The 19992-nt window shown below is 49.5% G+C and overlaps 2 protein-coding genes across 6 annotated transcripts in view; both read left to right on the top strand.

Annotated features, from left to right (window-relative positions):
* The window catches only part of WISP2 (WNT1 inducible signaling pathway protein 2), a 15220-nt gene extending 11896 nt beyond the window's left edge, over positions 1-3324 (top strand). For 4 of the 5 annotated variants that reach the window (XM_010840979.1, XM_010840978.1, XM_010840977.1 and 1 more), the window contains one exon: positions 2140-3324. In XM_010840979.1, the coding sequence (XP_010839281.1) occupies positions 2140-2360 (221 nt within the window). In that variant the 3' untranslated portion in view covers positions 2361-3324. Of the gene's footprint in view, positions 1-1605 lie in introns of all 5 variants that reach the window. The other variant, XM_010840980.1, reaches the window with a different exon arrangement.
* A 12843-nt stretch (positions 3325-16167) lies between these two features.
* Positions 16168-19992, top strand: part of KCNK15 (potassium channel, subfamily K, member 15) — an 11754-nt gene continuing 7929 nt past the window's right edge. Inside the window, exon 1 of the mRNA XM_010841007.1 lies at positions 16168-16257. Coding sequence (XP_010839309.1) covers positions 16168-16257 — 90 coding nt within the window. The remainder of the gene's footprint in view (positions 16258-19992) is intronic.

Here is a 19992-nt window from a genome sequence, read left to right as displayed (position 1 = left end):
CTTAGGTACCAGGACAACTGGATACATCAAAGCCAAGGTTATATTGACAAAAGCTAGGAGGGGCAGGTGGCTAAGGGGACTCTTAGGAAAATGGAACTGACCAAACAAGATGCAGAGGTGCAAGTATACGATTTTAAATAACACACAATTAAAAATAAAAATTGGTGGCAGAGTAGAGAGAGGAAAAGAGGGTTAGGACACTTGAACCAAGTTCTCACATTTCACAGCAGAGGTATAATATAGAGGTATATTATTATAATATAGATTGTCATTATACTGACATGGATACATATTAATATAACACAGTTTAAATATTATATAATATTATTAATATGTCATTATTGGGGTTTATTAAAAGAGGAATTCTAAACTGAATGGGGCAAGGTGATTGCCTCCGGAATGTGGGCCTAGGGGTCGGCAGGAAAGACAGTGACCTCAGCCTGTAAACTCTTGAGTTTGAGAGATTATGTTATGTATGGTAGGTCACTAGGATTTTTGTTTTTTAATTTTTTTAATTTATTTTTAATTAGGGGCAAATTGCTTTACAATGTTGTGCTGGTTTCTGCTACACAACAATGCAAATCAGCCATAATTATACATATTGTCACTGCTGCTAAGTCGCTTCAGTCGTGTCTGACTCTGTGCGACCCCACAGACGGCAGCCCACCAGGCTCCCCCGTCCCTGGGATTCTCCAGGCAAGAACACTGGAGTGGGTTGCCATTTCCTTCTCCAATGCATGAAAGTGAAAAGTGAAAGTGAAGTCGCTCTGTCGTATCCGACTCTTCTCGACCCCATGGACTGCAGTCCACCAGGCTCCTCCATCCATGGGAGTTTCCAGGCAAGAGTACTGGAGTGGGGTGCCATTGCCTTCTCCGCATATTGTCACTAGGGAAACTATTATTATTATATGAATATGATTTTTTAAGGCAACCGAAAAGAGAGCATTGGTTGCATAGGAGATGGTGCCGCCGGAGAGGCAGTAGAATGAGGCAGCTTAAGCATGGAGGCTGCCTGAGTTCTAAGCCCAACTGTGTGACTCTGAGAAAATTGTTTAACTGCTCTGTCTCAGCTCCTCCAACTATGAGAATAAGCACATCCACCTCACAGAACTGTTGTGAAGCCTGGATGAGTAAATACAAGCGAAGCAACACAGCACTCCAGGGCCTTAGCTGTTATCATCCCAACAATGGAATATGATACATCTGTTTAAATATTGGGTTGGCCAAAAATACCTTCAGGTTTCCCTTAAGTTGATGCAGAAAAACCCGAAGGATCTTTTTGGCCAACCCAGTACACTGGTGAATGCCGATAGGTTTGCCTTACATGTAAAAAGCAGGCCAGGGCAATGTATATGTAATTTGAACTCCACTGTGTGTGTGCATATGTGTGTGTCTACAGCCATATGAACACATAGACATCCTACACACATGTGGATAACACAAGGTGTATCAACCAGGCCACTAGTGACATTTGAGCCGGGTCGCGTCTTTGTTGTGAAAGGATGTCCTGTGCAGTGTAGGATGTTTAGCAGCATCTGTGCTAGACTTCAGTAGCCTCCACCCCTCACTTGTGACCAGTAAAACATGTCTCCAAACATTGACAAGTATCTTCCAGGGGGCAAAACGGTCCGCAGTTAAGAACCACGGGTTACAAAAGAACAGAGGAAGGACACAAAATATTAACAGAGCAGAGCAAGACTGGAGGAGGAGGAAAAGCTAGACCACGATGAACCCGCCACCCTGTTCCAGACCTGGCCTCTCCGTCACCAGCATCCCTGCCGCCAGGTCACGGGCAGCACCACACACAGGCCCCAGCCTCCTCCCTACGATGCTACTTATCACAGGACTTGTGGAGGATACAGAAGTGAGACACTCGCCCTTTATTGGAGGACCGTCATGGTCAATCCGATCATAGCTGCCTGATAACCAATATTACAGAAGTGCTGACAAGAACCAGGCACTGTTAAGCACTTCACATCCACTATTTTATTCATGCCTAACGATCAACTATTAGGAAATTTACATGGGAAGAAACCGAGGTCCACAGAAGTTAAGCAACGTGACCCAGATTGCACCGCAAGCCAGTGGGTAGAGTTGGCTGCCAAACCTTGCCGAACTGACCCCCTCTCTCTCCCCCAGGATCCCAGTTTTCTGGCCTTGTCGCTCCCCTAGCCCCTGGCGTCCCCTGCCCGGAATGGAGCACTGCCTGGGGTCCCTGCTCGACCACCTGCGGCCTGGGCGTGGCCACCCGAGTGTCCAATCAGAACCGCTTCTGCCGCCTGGAGACCCAGCAACGCCTGTGCGTACTGGGGCCCTGCCCACCCGCCAGGGGCCACAGCCCAAGAAGCAGAGCCTTTTAGAGCAAGGCTGAGGATGGAGACTCTGTGTCAGCCGCTCGGCAGGCAGTCTGGGCTGCAGGCCACAGTCCGGCTTGGGTCTGCCATCCAGGCCCTGAAGGACAAGCGTATTCCCAAGCCAGCTGGTCCCTCTGGACCCTGAGATGCCGCGGGAAGCATGCCCTAGTTCCCTTCGCTCTCACTCACAGCCTAGGAGAATGGCCACGTTTCTTCTGAGCCATTCCCAGCCTCTATCAAAGACACGCACAGAGCTTTTTCCAGGAGATGGGCAACCACCCCCCCTTAATCATTAGACTGAAGCAGGTGCTGGGCTGGATGGGCTATTTTTCTAGGGGTGCAGCGAAGAGGGGCACAGAGATTCTCAGCCTCCTGCTTCCTTTCCTGGAGTGAGGTAGGAACATCCCTGAACACGCGTCTGTGTACTTGTGCTGAGAAAACCCTCCCTCCCCACCCTGGGCAGAATTCAGGGACTGAATTCTATGTAAATCACCCTGTCTTGAAGACAGTCAAAATGGGACCCTTAAATGTCCCTTAAAGGGACCCATCAAACCCAACTCGTATTAGTAAGAACTAACCGTTTTCACGACTCCGCAATGCACCAGGCCAAGCTACACATTATACAAGTCAGTGCTGGGAAACATTCTGGACTAGAGAAAAGCAGGGGAGGATGAAGAATGCCTCCCAGAAACCGGGAGAACATGGCCTGAAATAAACCAACCCTCGTGCGAAATCCTGTTTGGAGTCGCAGGTTTTATTGTTTTGTTGTTGTCCAATTGCTCAGTTGTGTCCGACTGACTCTTTGCGACCCCACGGACCGCAGCAAGCCAGGCTCCCCTGTCCCTCGCCATCTCCCAGAGTCTGCCCAAGTGTAAAAGCAAACAAACAAAAATGCCACATACAAATGTCATGTCCTCTTCTGCAGTCTACCTGTATTTGTTTAAAAATAAAAACTGTGTTTTCATCGGAACCTCGCCAGGACATTAGAATATATTCTTGGTATTTTACCAGGATTTCTTCTTATTAAACTAATCTGATTGAGGGATGATTCACACCCAGTTAAATGCACTGGTCTTAAGCGCATGGTTTCACGAGTCTTTACAAATGTATGCACCTATATGACCACACCTCAGAAAAGGTGTAAAACATTTGCATCATCACAGAACATTTCCTCTGAGGACTTCCCCAGTGGTCCAATGGTTAAGACTCTGAGCTACCAATACAGGGAGCACAGGTTCGATCCCTGGCAGGGGAACCAAGATCCCACATGCCGTGTGGCACAGCCAAAGATTTTTAAAAAAGAAGAAAATTTCCCCTGGCCAGGTGATCCCCTCTACCCGCAAGGGCAACTGCTGTTCTGATTTCCATCATAGATGAGGTGTTGTTATGTTCTTGAACTTCATGTAGAGTCATACAGTAGGTATTCTTTAATGAAGGGCTTCATTCCCTCAATACCAGCCCTAAGGGTGGAGAGGCAGAGAGAAGGCAAAGCCCAGAAGCCAGGACCAGAAGGCGGAAGATGGACTCACAGCAGGGCTGTCTGCTGGGAGCGGAAGCCACCATGGAGATGCAGCCTTGATCCTAACAAAAGGCAGATGGAGATGGGGAGAGAGAACCCAGCTTCTGCTCTCTCCCAGCCCCCAATTCCCAGAAGTGCCTCCCATTGGTCAAACCTCCTGGGCAGACCAGGGAGCCCAGGAATGCAGTGCCCTGAGGTTCAAAGCCGAGCTGGGCGACAGGCGATCCCCAGCACACAGGTGGTCAGTGACCTGCTCCTCAGTACGTTGGCCTCCAGCACTTCAGTCGGGTACCACCTCCTTTGGGAACCCCAGTTTGAGAAATCACAGGCAGCTTTTGGAACCATTTAATCTTCACAAGATAGAACTAACTCTGATTCACAGATGAGGAAGCAGCTTGGAAGCATGATCTGTCCAAAAGCTGGTTTACAATTAGGTGGGATTTTAGTCCAAGCCAAGTTTATCTGACTTTTCAGGCTGGGCCTGTGGTCTCTCAGAGGCTGAGAGCTTTGGTGTGTCTGGTTCTATATGAGTAAATTCTGCACACATTACCCGGAACAAGTCTGATAACATGCTGAGAGCCAGGATGAGAACCATGGACCTTCACTGAACTATTCCTGCATATGGGGCTCTCTCCGCCAAGAGTGCTACCCACATAATTACATGTCACACTTGGGACATCCCTAGAGGAAAGTGCTACTGATGTTCCCATTTTAGAGATGGGTAAACTGAGACTCAGAGTGATTAATGAGTTGTGCTGGGGTTGTGCTGCTGGACTCTGGACCAGGTTGGCTGCAAGGCCCATGACCTCACCCCTGAGAAGCTGTAAGCAGAGCCATGAAGAGTGGGCCCAGCCAACCTGCCCACCTGTTCCTGGCTGGTTGTCTGCTGTCATCTCAGGCAGGGTACTTAACTTCTTTGTACCTCAGTTTCCTAGTCTCTAAAATAGGGATAATAGGACTACTCAACACAGAGGGCTGTTGAGAGTATTATGTAATTTAAATGAAAATTTTAGCTATCATTACCTTGACTTGACCTCTTAGTGCTTTGGCTTTTCTCATCTGTAAAATGGGCATAAATAGTAATGCCCATCATCCAGCATGATTGTGTGGAGTGAGTGCCCATCACATGCTGTGAATGTTGGGTGATTCCTTTATGTTCGCCTGAAAATAAGCTATTGCCATCATCCTGCCTCAGTGATGCTTTGCAAGTCAGGGACTGATGTGAAGGCAAAGACTGGGGACCTTCTTGTTTGTGAAGAGGGATGGTGCTGGGAACAGAGGTCACCAGGGGAAACTCAGGCCACCCGCACTGAAGCCAGACTTGGGAGGGACCCAGCCCAGCCACGCCCCATCATATTGTGAATTCATCCACGATATTCAAGTAGCAGTAGTGCCTTCTTTCTTGTCACTGTAGAACAGTCCATCATGCGAATAGAGCACATGCTATTTATCCATCCTACCCTCGATGGGCATTTGGGCAGTTTCTAGTTTGAGGTTTCTATGAATAAGGCATTGTGAAGCTTCTAGTACATGTTTTCTGGTGGATATTGGTCAACATTTCTGTTGGGTACGCATCTAGGAACAGAATTGCTGACTCAAGGCCTATACTCTTTCTTCTGGGTCAGATTATCTCTGAGCATGATGGAGGTCTCTGCATGTAATAGACACTCAATAAAGACTTATTGCTAAAAGAATAAAAATGAGAGCTAACATTTATTGTGTGCGAAGCACATGCCAGGCTCTGTTCCAAGTGTCTTCTATGTAACAACTCACTTAACTCTCACAATAACGCTCTGAAGTAAGTGTAATCATACCCATTTTATAAATGGAGAAACTGAGGTACAGAGAAATTCAAGAAACAGCCCACACTTACGTAGTTCAAAGTTGGTAAAGCCAGGACTCAAACCCAGAGAGTCCTGCTCCAGAGCCCTTGTCCTGGCCACCAGGCTACCCCAAATGCAGACATTGCAGAGTTCAGAGGTAAGGCCCATAGGAGTGGGAATGAAGGAACAGAAGCAGATGAGAGACTCCGGCAGGGCCTGACCATGCCTGTGAGATCTTGTTGGAAGGATGGATGTGAGGACAGGGGAAGTAAGATGCTAAACACATTCCTGGGCTTTCTGCTGGAGGATGGGGAGAAGGGGGGTCCGTCACCGGGAACTGAGAAGAGCAGAGGGGAGCCTGCGTTGGTGGCCGGTAGAAGGGGGTGTCCTAGATGTTCTGAGTTTGAGGAAGCAGCAGTCATCTCAGGGCAGTGTGGCTAGAGGCAGTTGGAGATCAAAGATGAGGCAGATCTGGATGTAGAGGAAAGAGTTCAGGTTGAGAGTGCGGGCCACCTGGACAGAGGAGAGGCGGATAATGAGACTGACCAGTTGGTTTAGTTATGAAACAGCATGCAGGTGTGTGTGTGTGTAACCTTTTACCACGCTCTCCAGCTCCACTGCTCCCCACTGACTGGGCTACCATCATCTCTGCCCAGATAACTGGGGAGCCGTCTGTTCTCCTGGCTTCACTCTTGCTCCATACAGAGGGTGCCAGAGGGATTCTGTTAGAACAAGTCAGATCATGCCACTCTTTTTCACTCTGAGAAAAGCCTTTGCACAGGCTTCCCTGGTTACGAATCCGCCTGCCTATGCAGGGGACACAAGTTCAATCCCTGGTCTGCAAAAATTTCACCTGCCTTGGGGCAACTAAGCCCATGTGCCACAAACTGCTGAGCCCGCACTCAAGAGCTCAAGCCCTGCGGAGGTAGCCCCTGCGTGCCACAACTGGAGAAACCCTGTGGGGCAGCAATGAAGACCCAGCAACTCGAAAATAAATTAAAAAATAACAATTTTAATAAAGAAAAGCCTCTGCAAGATCTACAATCCCCTCCCACCTTGCTCCTGTGACCTCTGTGTCCTCATCCTCAATTATTCTCTCCCCGCTCACACTGCTCTGACCTTATTGGCTTCCCTCTTTTTCCTCAAACATGCCAGACTTGCTCACACCCCAGGACCTTTGCACAGGCTGTTCTCTCTCTGCCTGACATCATCTTCCCCCAGACACCCACATGGTGAATCCCCTTGGTCTCTTTCAAGTTTGACTCACAAGTCATCATTTCACTGAGAAATACATATCTTTCAATACCCCAGATGCAAGTAGCCCCTTTTAACATACTAGGTAACTTACTTATTTAGAACATTTACTGTTTTTTGTCAAACTCCACAAGCGGTGGGAATTAACTTGTCTGCTTCATTCACTGATGGATTCCCAGGACCTAGAACTGTGCTCTGGATGGACCAAGCCCAGTCATCATTGAAGGAGTGAAATATATCTTGCTTTTTATAAAGGGATTTAACGGGGCTTGGAAAAGTCAATATGCAACTGACCAGGGGGAGTGGCTTCCCTTTTCACAATGATTTCCCAGTCGCCCTGTCTGTGAGGGTCAGAGGTCACGTTGGACCCTCGCTCCCAATCCTCAACCTTGCTAGTTCTCAAAGTGGGGTCCCCAGACTGGAAGCATCATCGTAGCCTGGGAACTGGTTCAGTTCAGTTCATTTCAGTTCAGTCACTTAGTTGTGTCTGACTCTTTGTGACCCCAATGACTGCAACACACCAGGCCTCCCTGTCCATCACCAACTTCCAGAATTTGCTCAAACTCATCTCCATTGAGTCAGTGATGCCATCCAACCATCTCATTCTCTGCCGTCCCCTTCTCCTCCCACCTTCAGTCTTTCCCAGCATCAGGGTCTTTTCCAATGAGTCACTTCTTCACATCGGGTGGCCAAAGTACTAGAGTTTCAGCTTCAACATCAGTCCTTCCAATGAACACTCAGGACTGATCTCCTTTAGGATGGACTGGTTGGATCTCCTTGCAGTCCAAGGGACTCTCAAGAGTCTTATCCAACACCACAGTTCAAAAGCATCATTTCTTCAGCACTTAGCTTGCTTTATAGTCCAACTCTCACATCCATACATGACTAGCATTGCAAATATCTTGTGCCTCATGCCAGACCCACAGAAACTGGAAGGGAGGCCCGGAAATCCGTATTTTAACAAGCCCTCCGCCTCCTTAAAATCTGTGTAAGATTCATAGCGCGGCTTCATACAAGAATAGAAGAAAACGGTGATGTGCTGCTGCCCCCTTGTGGCTTTTTGGTGAACGAGCCGGCGAGAGGCCACCGGCAGGGAGGATCCTCAGGGCCAGGAGGGAGGGAAAGGACTTACCCACGGCCTCCGGGTGAGGCAGGGCAGTAGGTATTTAATACGCGCGCGCTGAATGGTGACGGGAGGCCTGGGTTCTAGCTCTGATTGTGCCTCTAGTTTGTGACCTTGAGCATCTAATTCTCCTCTGTGAGCTCGTTTTCTGACTTTCCACAGTAGAGATGATTCTCTTGGCCCTGCCTTCCTGGAGGGCTGCAGAAAGGCCAAGGTGAGCCCAGGCTTGGAGTTCTCCAGGCTAGAATACTGGAGTGGGGAGCCTTTCCCTCCCCTAGGGGATCTTCCCAAGCCAGGGACAGAACCCAGGTCTCCCGCATTGCGGGCAGATTCTTTACCAGCTGAGCCCCCAGGGAAGCCCAATGCTTACTAACGTGCTTAGCAAACTCTAGTACTCTGCACACATGGGAGCCACAATTACATTTTCAAGAATGTACATTTTTATCCTGATTTCCTCCGCCTTCTGTTGTGAGTTCCTGGGGCACAAAGCAGACAGCCTGCTGGAGCAGAAGAGCTGAGAAGAGCAACTCTAACTGCCCTCCATGCCGCCTCCGTGCAACACTAGACGTGTTGCCCCTGTGGATGAAATAAGCAAGATCCAGCACCTACTTCACGTGCCCTCCCCACTAGAAATCCCTGGGACAAGGGGGTCCCAGTCTCTCCTTGAATTTGAACCATTGCAAACGACATGATAATGGTGCAGCAGCTGGCTAGTTGTCCCCCTTCTGGGCACCCAGAGAGAGACCACATCTCCCAGTCGTGGTGACCAAGGACTGGCCCTGGGTGATGACTCCAGACCCAGACCATAATGCCCCTCTCCACCCTCCACACTCGCTCTCTGCCCACCTCTGCTGCTCACATGCAGAGGACCCTATGGAGGACCTCAAGGCTCTAGAACATTGCTCTTAACTTTTCTTTATGAACCTAGGACTCCTCGGGCTACTGGTGAAGCCTATGAGCTTCCTTCTCAGACTCATTGTATTAAACACATAAAATCGAATACATGGGATTACAAAGGACACAAGTTATTGAAATATGGTAACCAAAACAGAAATGTGGGTGAGATAGTTGCATAATTACCATACTTGCAAAGTGGCAATAATATAAACAGTATTTTGCAATATCTGCAATAAGGACTTTGTGGCATGTTGATTTCTAGTGATTTTGTTGGTGACAAATAGGTCCTCATTATACTACTTTGTTTTCTCCATTAGTAATCAGAGGAAGTGCTAGGTGTTAGAGGTCAGCAAAAAGATGCAATTATTTTCCCTTTCAAGTTCAGGAATCCCTGAGTTTTGCCTCAGATCCCTTGGGTATTGTCTCTGGGAAAAGAATCTCTGCATTAGGACAGGACAGAGTTACAAAAGAGAAGGAGCCTTCGTGCCTGAATGACCACGTAGAGCAGAGGCCCTTCCAACATGTATTCAAACCAGAGGAAAAGACCATATTTTACCAGGAAGATGGAGTCTGAAGCCAGGCTTTGTTCTAGCTGGGTGACCCTGAATGAGCCAGCTAACCTCTGAACCTCCATATGAAAGTGAAAGTCGCTCAGTCATGTCTGACTCTTTGCAACCCCATGGACTGTCCACGGAATTCTCCAGGCCAGAATACTGCAGTAGGTAGCCTTTCCCTTCTCCAGGGGATCTTCCCAACCCAGAGATTGAACCCAGGTCTCTAGCATTGCAGGCGGATTCTTTACCAGCTGAGCCACAAGCGAAGCCCCGAACCTCCATATACTCAAAAGAAAATGTAGACCAAGGTCCCAGTCTTACAGGGTAGTCTTGAGAATGAAAGGGGAGAACACCTCTGGATGTGTGCAAACTCTATGGGAATTTATATGTGAGGTCTTCAAGCTCTAGCCATTCAACTGGTACTAAAAATAAGAACCACACAGTGAAATCTCATCAAGTGAAATGGATTCCATCTGTAAGACTGCGTTTTACTCTGAACTTACGACCTTCCTCATTTGAAAGGTAATGGAATTCATTCCTTTATAAAATGGGGAGTATAAATATAGTACTTGTGCATTTCCCCCATTGTTTTTACTTTGCAAGTGGAGTTGGCAATGTGATCTGGATTCACAAACATTTTATGCAACTGGGTGGTTTTATGAAGCCCCAGAAGTATGAGAATAAGTGCTTTAAGCCACCACAAAAATAGCCATTCTTACTATCCCTCAAAACTAATAAATCTTTGAAAGGATTCGATTTCTGACCTGGCGCAAGTTTGAATAGTATTAATAGTTCCCATGTTTTGAGGGTTTCAGTGTGTCCCAAACTGACCTAAACACTTCACACGTGTAACTGGCTTAACGAGCAACCTGAACTTGGTGAGGGACACACAGAAATGGATCTCTGTTTGCTTTTGACCTCATCCACTCGAATCTCTCCTTGCCCCATGCCTTTCAGTCCAGATTGAACATCTAATGATAAACCATTTAACACTTCCTCTCAGTCGAGCCTGACCCTTCACCTCAAGAATGCATTGTTATTGAACAAACTATTAAATAGCCTAATTACACGCACCTGACAATGCAGACATCACTTTGCCAACAAAGGTCCGTCCAGTCAAGGCTATGGTTTTTCCTGTGGTCGTGTGAGATGTGAGAGTTGGACTGTGGTCATGTATGGGTGTGAGAGTTGGACTGTGAAGAAGGCTGAGCACGGAAGAATTGATGCTTTTGAACTGTGGTGTTGGAGAAGGCTCTTGAGAGTCCCTTGGACTGCAAGGAGATCCAGCCAGTCCATTCTGAAGGAGATCAACCCTGGAATTTCTTTGGAGGGAATGATGCTGAAGCTGAAACTCCAGTACTTTGGCCACCTCACGCGAAGAGTTGACTCATTGGAAAAGACTCTGATGCTGGGAGGGATTGGGGGCAGGAGGAGAAGGGGACGACAGAGGATGAGATGGCTGGATGGCATCACTGACTCAATGGACGTGAGTCTGAGTGAACTCCGGGAGTTGGTGATGGACAGGGAGGCCTCGCGTGCTGCGATTCATGGGGTCACAAAGAGTCGGACACGACTGAGCGACTGAACTGAACTGAACTGAACTGACAATGCTATGAGGTTGTGAAGTACATACTATTATTTATGGCATCTTACAGCTACTAAGGCCCAGAGAGGTGAAGTAACTTGCCCAGGGTCACACAGCTAGTGAGGCAGAGACACAGAATTGAAACCCAGGCTGTCTGGCTTCAGAAACTCACCCTGAATCTCTGATTACAATTCTATGCAGAGAGAGTATGAGGGTCTCTAAAACCCTTTTCCATTCTCGCCTTCTGAGTTCTAGCTTCTCCAGTTTACGACGCCTGGAAAGATCAGTGGAGGCAAGAAGGAAAAAACGTAGCTGGTCCCCTCTCCCTTCGAGTCCCCTCCGGGAGATGGATTCCCTTGCAGTGGCAAGTGTTTAAAGCTTCGTGTTCCTAGACCACATGACCAGCTTATTCAGGGGTCCCTGTAGTGTCTCCTGACTTGGAGGAGATCTGAACCCCCTGACTTCTCTCAGACCCTGTCCCCAGGAGTGTGTGTCCCAGCCTCTTTCTGCCAGGTTTTGGGAAGCACAAGAATCATCACTCAGGGGCCGGAGCCTGGTCAGCTGGCCCAGCACCCACTCAGCTCACGGGGAGCTCACTCATTCTTGCTCGGCCAAGTGGTGGGTGTACGGGATGACTGTTGTTCTGCCGTCTTCCTAATCGCTCTCCTCCTGCTCAAACAGGCACTGAGTGCGGACCTGCAACCCTGCCTCGTGAGCCGTCAGAGTCAGCTGCCTCTCACCACTGCTGGCAGGAACCCCAAATCTCTACCAGTGGGACCTCTCAGGATGGGATGGGGGTTCCTTTCTTCGCCCAAGGGAGCAGAAAAGTTTGACCCTTTCTCCCCGTTCTCAAATTCTGGTCTTCTGCACACGGAGGCTGAGGGGTGGGGACGGAGAGGGAGAAAAGCTGGTACAACATCCCTCCAAAAGTCCCACAGGCTGTGTCTGGTGGTTTCCGGAATATGGGGGTGTTCAGAACCCTGTGTCCCAGCATTGGGGCTTTAACTGGAAATACAGGACAGCAGGGAAAGTCCCATTTGCCAGCCTGTGAGGACTCCCTCTGGTGGTCCAGGGGTTAAGAATCCACCTGCCAATGTGAGGGACAGAGGTTTGATCCCTGGTCCAGGAAGATTTCACATGCTGCTGGGCAACAAACCTCGTGTGCCACAACTACTGAGCCCTGGAGCTCTGCAACAGGAGAATCCACCGCGGTGAGAAGCCCATCACCACACCTAGAGAGCAGCCCACCCCGCCTCCACCACCGGAGAAAGCCCACACACAGCAACAAAGCCCCAGCACAGTCGAAGAGAAACACGTGAACAAACAAAAACAAATTTTTAAAAAAGAGTTTCTTACATGGGTATCCTCCGATTGAATCCTCACACTGGCCCCATAAGGTAAGTTTATTCATTAGAGTTCACTTTGTTGTAGCTGTTGTAACAAGCGAACCCCCAAATTCGGTGGCTTAAGACAACAGAAGTTTACTTCTTACTCACCTGATATTCCAAGGCAGGTTTCCTGGTTGCAGGGCAGCTTGCCCTCACGTGGTGAGCCAGGTGACTCACTTGTTACAGCCCCAGCAGCTCCTGGGCTTTGGAGCCTGCTGCTTCTAAAGTGCTGGAGAAGGCGATGGCACCCCACTCCAGGGTTCTTGCCTGGAGAATCCCAGGGACGGGGAAGCCTGGTGGGCTGCCGTCTATGGGGTCGCACAGAGTCAGACGCGACTGAAGCGACTTAGCAGCAGCAGCAGTAGCAGCTTCTAAAGTGCAGGCAGTAACAGAGAAGCTCAGCTGCTTCCTAAAGGTCCCCCCTAGAAGTAACCCCACTTCATTGGATTGGGAGGCTGGGAAATGTAGTCTCTGTCTGGGCAGGTGTCTTCCAGAGACAACTCTACACTACAGTCTTTTTTTTTTTTTTTAACTTTTTACTTTGTATTGGGTTCAGACAGTAGAGCATCCGCCTGCAATGTGGGAGACCTGGGTTCGACCCCTGGGTTAAGAAGATCCCCTGGAAGAGGGCATGGCAACCCACTCCAGTAATCTTGCCTGGAGAATCCCCATGGACAGAGGAGCCTGGTGGGCTACATTCCATGGGGTCACAAAGAGCTGGGCACGACTGAGCAACTAAGCACAGCACATAGCTGATTAGTAAACAATATTGTGATAGTTTCAGGTCAGTAGTGGAGGGACTCAGCCATATATCCATTCTCTCGCAAACTCCCCTCCCATCCAGGCTTCCACATAATGTTGAGAAGAGTTCCATGTGCTATACAATAGGTTCTTACAGGTTATCCGTTTTAAATATAGCTGTGCATACCTGTCCATCCCAAATTCCCTAACTCTCCCTTCCCTCCAACTTTCCCCCCAGCCATAAGTTCATCCTCAAAGTCTTACACTACAGTCTTTGACAGAGTCAGTGAGGCAAAGAAGCTCTCTTTATTAATGTCTGTTTAATCAGCTCATGGCCACACCTGTGTGGGAGACACCATTATTCCCAGGCTGGTGACAGTATTATGACAGCCATCTGAGCATGACCCTGTCTCTAGCCGTTGGGATGTGCCAGGGCTGCTCAGAGGATTCCTAACATGTGTTTGGGGCCATTTGATTGGAGTTATTGGGAGGTTGTTCTTTGACTTCTCAAGGGTAGATACCTTCTCATGGCATCCTCACCTGGCAGAGAGCAGAGAAAAGAAGCAAGCTCTCTCATATCTCTTCCTTGGAGGGCACTAATCCTGTCCATAAGGGCTTCACCCTCATAACCTAATTACCTCCCCAAAGCCTCACCTCCTAATACCATTACATTGGGGGGTTAGGGTTTCTTTTTTATTTTAATTTCTTTTAAATTTATTTATTTACATATATTGGCTGTGCTGGGTCTTCATTGCTGGGCGGGCTCTCCTCTAGTTGCCCAGCGTGCAGGGGCTACTCTCTAGTTGCGGTGCTAGGGCTTCGCATTGCAGTGGCTTCTCTGGTTGCTGAGCGTGGGCTCTAGGATGCGTGAGCCTTGCTCATTGCAGTTCCCAGGCTCTAGAGCACAGGCTCAGTGGCTGTGGCACGCGGGCTTAGTTGCTCCGCAGCATGTGGGATCTTCCCGGACCAGCAATTGAACCCATGTCTCCTGCATCAGCAGGTGGATTCCTTACCACTGAGCCATCAGGGAAGCCCGTTAGGATTTCAATGTATGAATCTGGGGGGAAATACAGACGTTCAGCCCCAAACACCATTCTAAGGGAGAGAGAGCAGAAAGGAGCAAGGATGCCGGGAGTGGCATCCTAGCTGTGAGCATTCTGGGGCAGGAGTGCCGCGCTCACATGGAATGGACCACACTGGCTAGCCTGCTGCAGCTTTTAATCTCTTGCAGCCCAGATCCCTAAGAGGCGCTCAGGTTACAGAAAAGTCACGGCTGACATCTCGAAGGAGCTGATATTTATCCTCCCCCGAGGCCAAAATAATCCATTCTTTTAGGAGAGAGACCAGAGATCTTATCAGGGAAAATGCTCAGGGCTTCTGAACATCTAGAAAATTACTGAACTATATCCTAACTATAAAAATCAATCCCTTAGGATCTCAGTAGGTCTAGGAAATAACCAGTGTAGAAAAGAGAAAGAAGAAATTAATTGGGTGGAGGGGGTGCTAACATTTGCTGGGCACCTTATCTGTGCTGAGTGCCCCTTCATGCGTTCCTGCCCCTCCCAGGAACACTGGTAGGCAGATGCTTTTTTTTTTTTTTTTAATATTTATTTTATTTATTACTTATTTATTTGACTGTGCTGGATCTCAGAGGCAGCATGCAGGATTTAGTTCTCTAAGCAGGAATCAAACCTGTGCCCCCCCTGCATTGGAAGTGTGGAGTCTTAGTCACTGGACTACCAGGGAAGTCCTGAGGCAGATTCTTTTATCCCCATGTCACAGATGAGGAAACCGAGGCTCAGGAAGATGTGGTCACTTGCCCAAGACGAAACTGACATCTGACTTGCCCGGAAGCGCATGTTCTTTATTAACCCCTGTACTACCATGCACTGCCTTAGACAGCAGACTTTCCTCTCTGTCTATGCCCATTTCTCTCTCTGATGTGGGAATGACAAGGCCTGCCTGGCTCATACAGCTTCCAGAAAGATCTTGACTCATCAGGGATGAGAAGTGCTTTGAAAGGCATCGAGGACTCATCTGGGGACTGGAACCACCTCTCTCATTGTCCTCAAGGTGGGCAACCTTGCAGCTCTGGAAGAAGATCCAAGGCCTCGTTGATGGGTCCCGGGTGCAACTCTAGCCTGGAGGGATGGAGGAAAATCACTAGGTCCACTCAGCTTCCCAAAAGAAAAAGCAGCGGGGAGGCAGAGGGAGGAAGAGCCACAGGGGGTGCCATGGGGTGTTGCTGTTTTTGGTGACTGCTCAGCTGACGGCCCTCCAAGCTGAGAAACACACATAACACTCTAACCTCTTCTGGCTTAAAATAGAGCTGCTGAGCCGAAAATGCCAAGTACAGGGCAGAATCACCTGCCTCACAGGGCCAGGCAGCTCGCTGTGGCCCCAATAATACCCACCCCTTCCCGAGGGCCCATTTGACAAAGCACCTCTCAGCTGCATCTCATAAGATGGTCACAAGGGTGGGCGCAGGCAGCCTCCCAGCAACCCCCCACCCAGATTCTGCTTTGAGATGGGGAAAGTGAGGTCCAGAGAGGCCACCGGAGGGTGATAAAGCCCCCAGCCTCTTTCCTGATGAGGCGGCACCATGTATCGGAAGGACTGTGACCTTGGGGGCCAGACAGCCCCGAGTTCAAGTCCTGACTCAGCCGCTGCCCGGCTCTGAGGACTTGGCAAGTGGGGTCTCTTCTCCTCTCCCAAACCCCACCCCCGTCTTCCTGTCCTGGGAAGTGAGGACCCCCTTAGCAACATCTGTGAATGTGCCTAGTGCAGACAGCGTTCCACAGTCTTAGCTTCACCCCCGCTTCTGGAAAAAGGATTCTTGACATCTGCAGGCAGACAGTCGTAAAATGGATGAAAAGTGGCTACTGAGGACCTGGACAGGGACACACAAGTGTCTTTTATAATGCTCGACATGGTCCTAGGAGGTGGGCATTACTCCCATTTTTCAGATGGGAAAACCAAGGAACAGAGAAGGGAAAGTCTTCTATCCAAAGATACTCAGGTAAAAAGTATCTAAATCCAGACCTTGTTGATCCCAGCTGTGTCCAGGAGCGGGACTCATTAACTGTCCCTAGGATGGACCCCGCCCTTCTCCTAAGAGCAACCATTCCTCTACCCCCATGCTGTCCCCCACAAGCTCTTCTCAGGCCCTTCTCAGGCTGTAGGTCCTTGGTGCCCCACCCACCCCAGTCTGAGACTGTAGCCAGGTTTCTGATCCTCTGAAGTCTGAGCAGGAGTCAGAAAATCAAACTTGCTGATGCCATCAGCAAAAATAAGGCTGAGACAGCGGCACCAGCTCCCTCGCTTCTGGGCCACTGAGCTGCCCGCCTCCAGCTTCTCAGGAGAAGAGAGGGGGGTCCAAGGCCCCTCTCCTAAGCACTGGACCCCAGTTCTGCCCGAGAACTGAGCCAGGGCAGGAGCTGAGTCTAGACTTGTGCAGACCTGGGCCTTTGCTCTGTTGTGATACTTGCAACACAGGCAGCATTGCTACGTAGGTCCGCAGGCCAGGCGCTGCTCTCGGGCGGCACGTCTAGAGGCTTGTTTAATCCTTGCAACCACTATACTAGTGGGATGTTGCTGCCATAACAAATGATCACATGCTTAGGGCCTCAAGTGGGCTTCCCAAGTGGCTCAGTGGTAAAGGATCCGCCTGCCAATGCAGGAGACGGGTTGGATCCCTGGGTCGGGAAGGTTCCCTGGAGGAGGGAATTGAAATCCACTCCAGTATTCTTGCCTAGGAAATCTCACCGACAGAGGAGCCTGGTGGGCTGCAGTCCACGGGGTGGCAAAAGAGTCAGACATGACTGAGCTATTAAATAACAACAAAGTGGCTTGAAAAACACAACTGTATTACTTTCCAGTTCTGTGGGATGGTGGGCTACACAGGTCACCCTGGGCTAAAATCAAGATACTGGCAAAACTGCGTTCCTCTCTGGAGACTCTAGAAAGGAATTTGTTTCCTCGCCTTTTCTAGATTCTAGAAGCAGCCTGCTGTCCTTGGCATGTGGCTCTCTTTTCCCATCTTCAAAGCCAGCCACATCAGGCCGAGTCCTTCTCACCTTGGTTCCCCCTCTTCCACCTCCCTCTTCCAACTCTGAGGACCCTTGATCACACTGGGACCCCCCCAGAGCATCAGGATGATCGCCCATCTCAAGGTCAGCTGATTCACAACCTTAATTCCACCTGCAACCTCAATTCCCCTTTGCCACATAACCTAACATATTCACAGGGATAGGATGTTGACATCTTTGGGGGGGTCCCCAGGTGGCGCTAGTGGTAAAGAACCTGAGTGCCAATGCAGGAGACATAAGAGATGCGGGTTCAATCCCTGGATTGGGAAGATCCCCTGGAGGAAGGCATGGCAACCCACTCTAGTGTTCATGCCTGGAGAATCCCATGGACAGAGGAGCCTGGCGGGGTACAGTCCATAGCATTGCAGAGTCAGATATGACTGAAGAGACAGCATGGCTAGGCATCTTTGGCGGGGAGCGTTATTCTGCTGACCACAGCATCTTCTGAGACTGGAACTTTTCTAACCCCCCTAGAAAGCAGGGAGACTGAAGCATCCCAAGTCACACAACTGATAAGCAAAAGTAGGGAATGACTGCAGGCACTGGGGATGCAGAGTCCCCGCTCTGAGCTTCTGCTGCTTGCTTGTCCACAGTCCCTGGATATGAGCGCTGTGCCACATCTGGGTGCTAGGGGCAGACTGGTGACCAAGATGGGATCCCTGTCCTCAGGGGGACACACATAGGGAATTCAGCGGGAGGAATGCAAAATGGCAGGAGCCGGGAAGCCTCAGAGAGCCCAGAGGAGGGACACCTGAGGAGTCAGGAAGATGTCCCATTAAGGGAGGGGTACAGGACAAACAGAGTGTCAGCCAGCTGCCTCTACTACATAAAGAAGTTGTGAGGATTAAATGCCTTAATGCATGTAAAGCGCTTGTACCAATGCCATACTCCTAGCAGGCATTCAATAAATGTTGGCTGTTGAGTGCGCTGAGGAGAAGGCTGTTCCAAGCAAAGCAAGGGGTTGCAGAAGGAACTGAAAGTTGAATGTAGACGGAGCCAAAAAAAAAAAAGAAAATGCAAAGGGGCAGCAGGGAGAGCGATCACAGAGGACAAACGATGCATGTCAAAGACGCAGCAGAGGGACTTCCCTGGTGGTCTAGGGGTTAAGACTCTGGGCTCCCCAGTGCAGGGGCTCAGGGTTCCATCCTGGTCAGGGAACTAGATCCCACGGGCCACAACTAAGAGTTTGCATGGCGCAACTAAAGATCCCACATGCCACAAGGGAGATCCAAGATCCCATGAGAAGACCGGCGATCCTTCGTGCTACAACTAAAACCCATCGAAGCCAAAGAAATAAATGATTTTTTTTTTTTAAGCTGCAGCAGAGAGCTGGGAGGGTGGGGGTGCAGACAGCTGCAGGAGAGGCTGTCCAGCACCCTGCCCACACATGCCGGCCCACCTAGGACTCTGACATGAGCGTCATGTTGGTGCTGGTGGGGAGGGGTAGATGCCTCAGGGAGTGCTGCCAATGGAAGGTGCCCCAAGTGCCCAGCTGTTCAGGCCAGCGACCCTGGGATCATCCTTAAGTCCTCCTCTTCATCCTCCACATCTAACCCACCAGCATGTCCTTTGCTCTGTGCATCTGGGTAACACTAGGTATAGTAACAGATGGACTCCAGACGTCAGGGGCTTAATGCCATCGAAGTTCAAAATAGGTGTTCCTTTGGGGGACCCTTTGCAGTGTGTCTCCCCAGCTCCTCCCACCCCGTGGCTCTGTCCTCGCCTAAAGACTTGTTTAGTCTTTGTGACCCCATGGACTGCAGCACACCAGGCTTCCCTGTCCTTCACCATCTCCTGGAATTTGCTCAGACTCATGTCCATTGGTTGGTGATGCCATCCAACCGCCTCATTCTCTGTTGCCCCTTTCTCCTCCGGCCTTCATCTTTCCCAGCACCAGGGTCTTTTCCAATGAGTTGGCTCTTCGCATCAGGGGTCCAAAGTATTGGAGCTTCAGCCTCAGCCCCAGTCCTTCCAATGAATATTGAGTTTATTTCCTTTAGGATGGGCTGGTTGGCATCCGAATTGTGTGCGGTTGGGGGAGAACGGTGGGGGCCTGGCATGTGGCGCAGGTTTATGGACCAGGCCTGGATGGGACGTAGGTCACCTCTGCCCTCACTCCATTGTCATGTGAGCCTGCGGCTGGCCGAGTGTGCCTGGAGCCACCTCCGCTGCATTTCAGACCCACCCAATCGTCTCCATCTCCATCGGACCCCCAGCACACATTTGGAGGACAAGAGTCTCCTAACTGGCCTTCACTCTGGGCCACCATCTCTCTCCCGAAAGATAACCAGAACACTCTTAAAAAAAAAAAAAAAAAGTCAATTAGATCATTGGTGTTTGTTTTCCTGCCTAAAGCCTTTCCAGGGTTTTCTATTGTACTGAAGAAGTCCTCAGCGATCAATGCAAAGAAATAGAGGAAAACAACAGATTGGGAAAGACTAGAGATCTCTTCAAGAAAATGAGAGATACCAAGGGAACATTTCATGCAAAGATGGGCTCGATAAAGGACAGAAATGATATGGACCTAACAGAAGCAGAAGATATTAAGAAGAGGTGGCAAGAATACACAGAAGAACTGTACAAAAAAGATCTTTACGACCCAGATAATCACGATGGTGTGATCACTCATCTAGAGCCAGACATCCTGGAATGTGAAGTCAAGTGGG

Source organism: Bison bison, unplaced genomic scaffold, assembly GCF_000754665.1.
Source record: "Bison bison bison isolate TAMUID 2011002044 unplaced genomic scaffold, Bison_UMD1.0 scf7180017864154, whole genome shotgun sequence".
Classification (NCBI taxonomy): domain Eukaryota; kingdom Metazoa; phylum Chordata; class Mammalia; order Artiodactyla; family Bovidae; genus Bison; species Bison bison.
The sequence above is the reverse complement of the archived record's forward strand: the minus strand, read 5'-3'. Positions and strand labels throughout refer to the sequence as shown.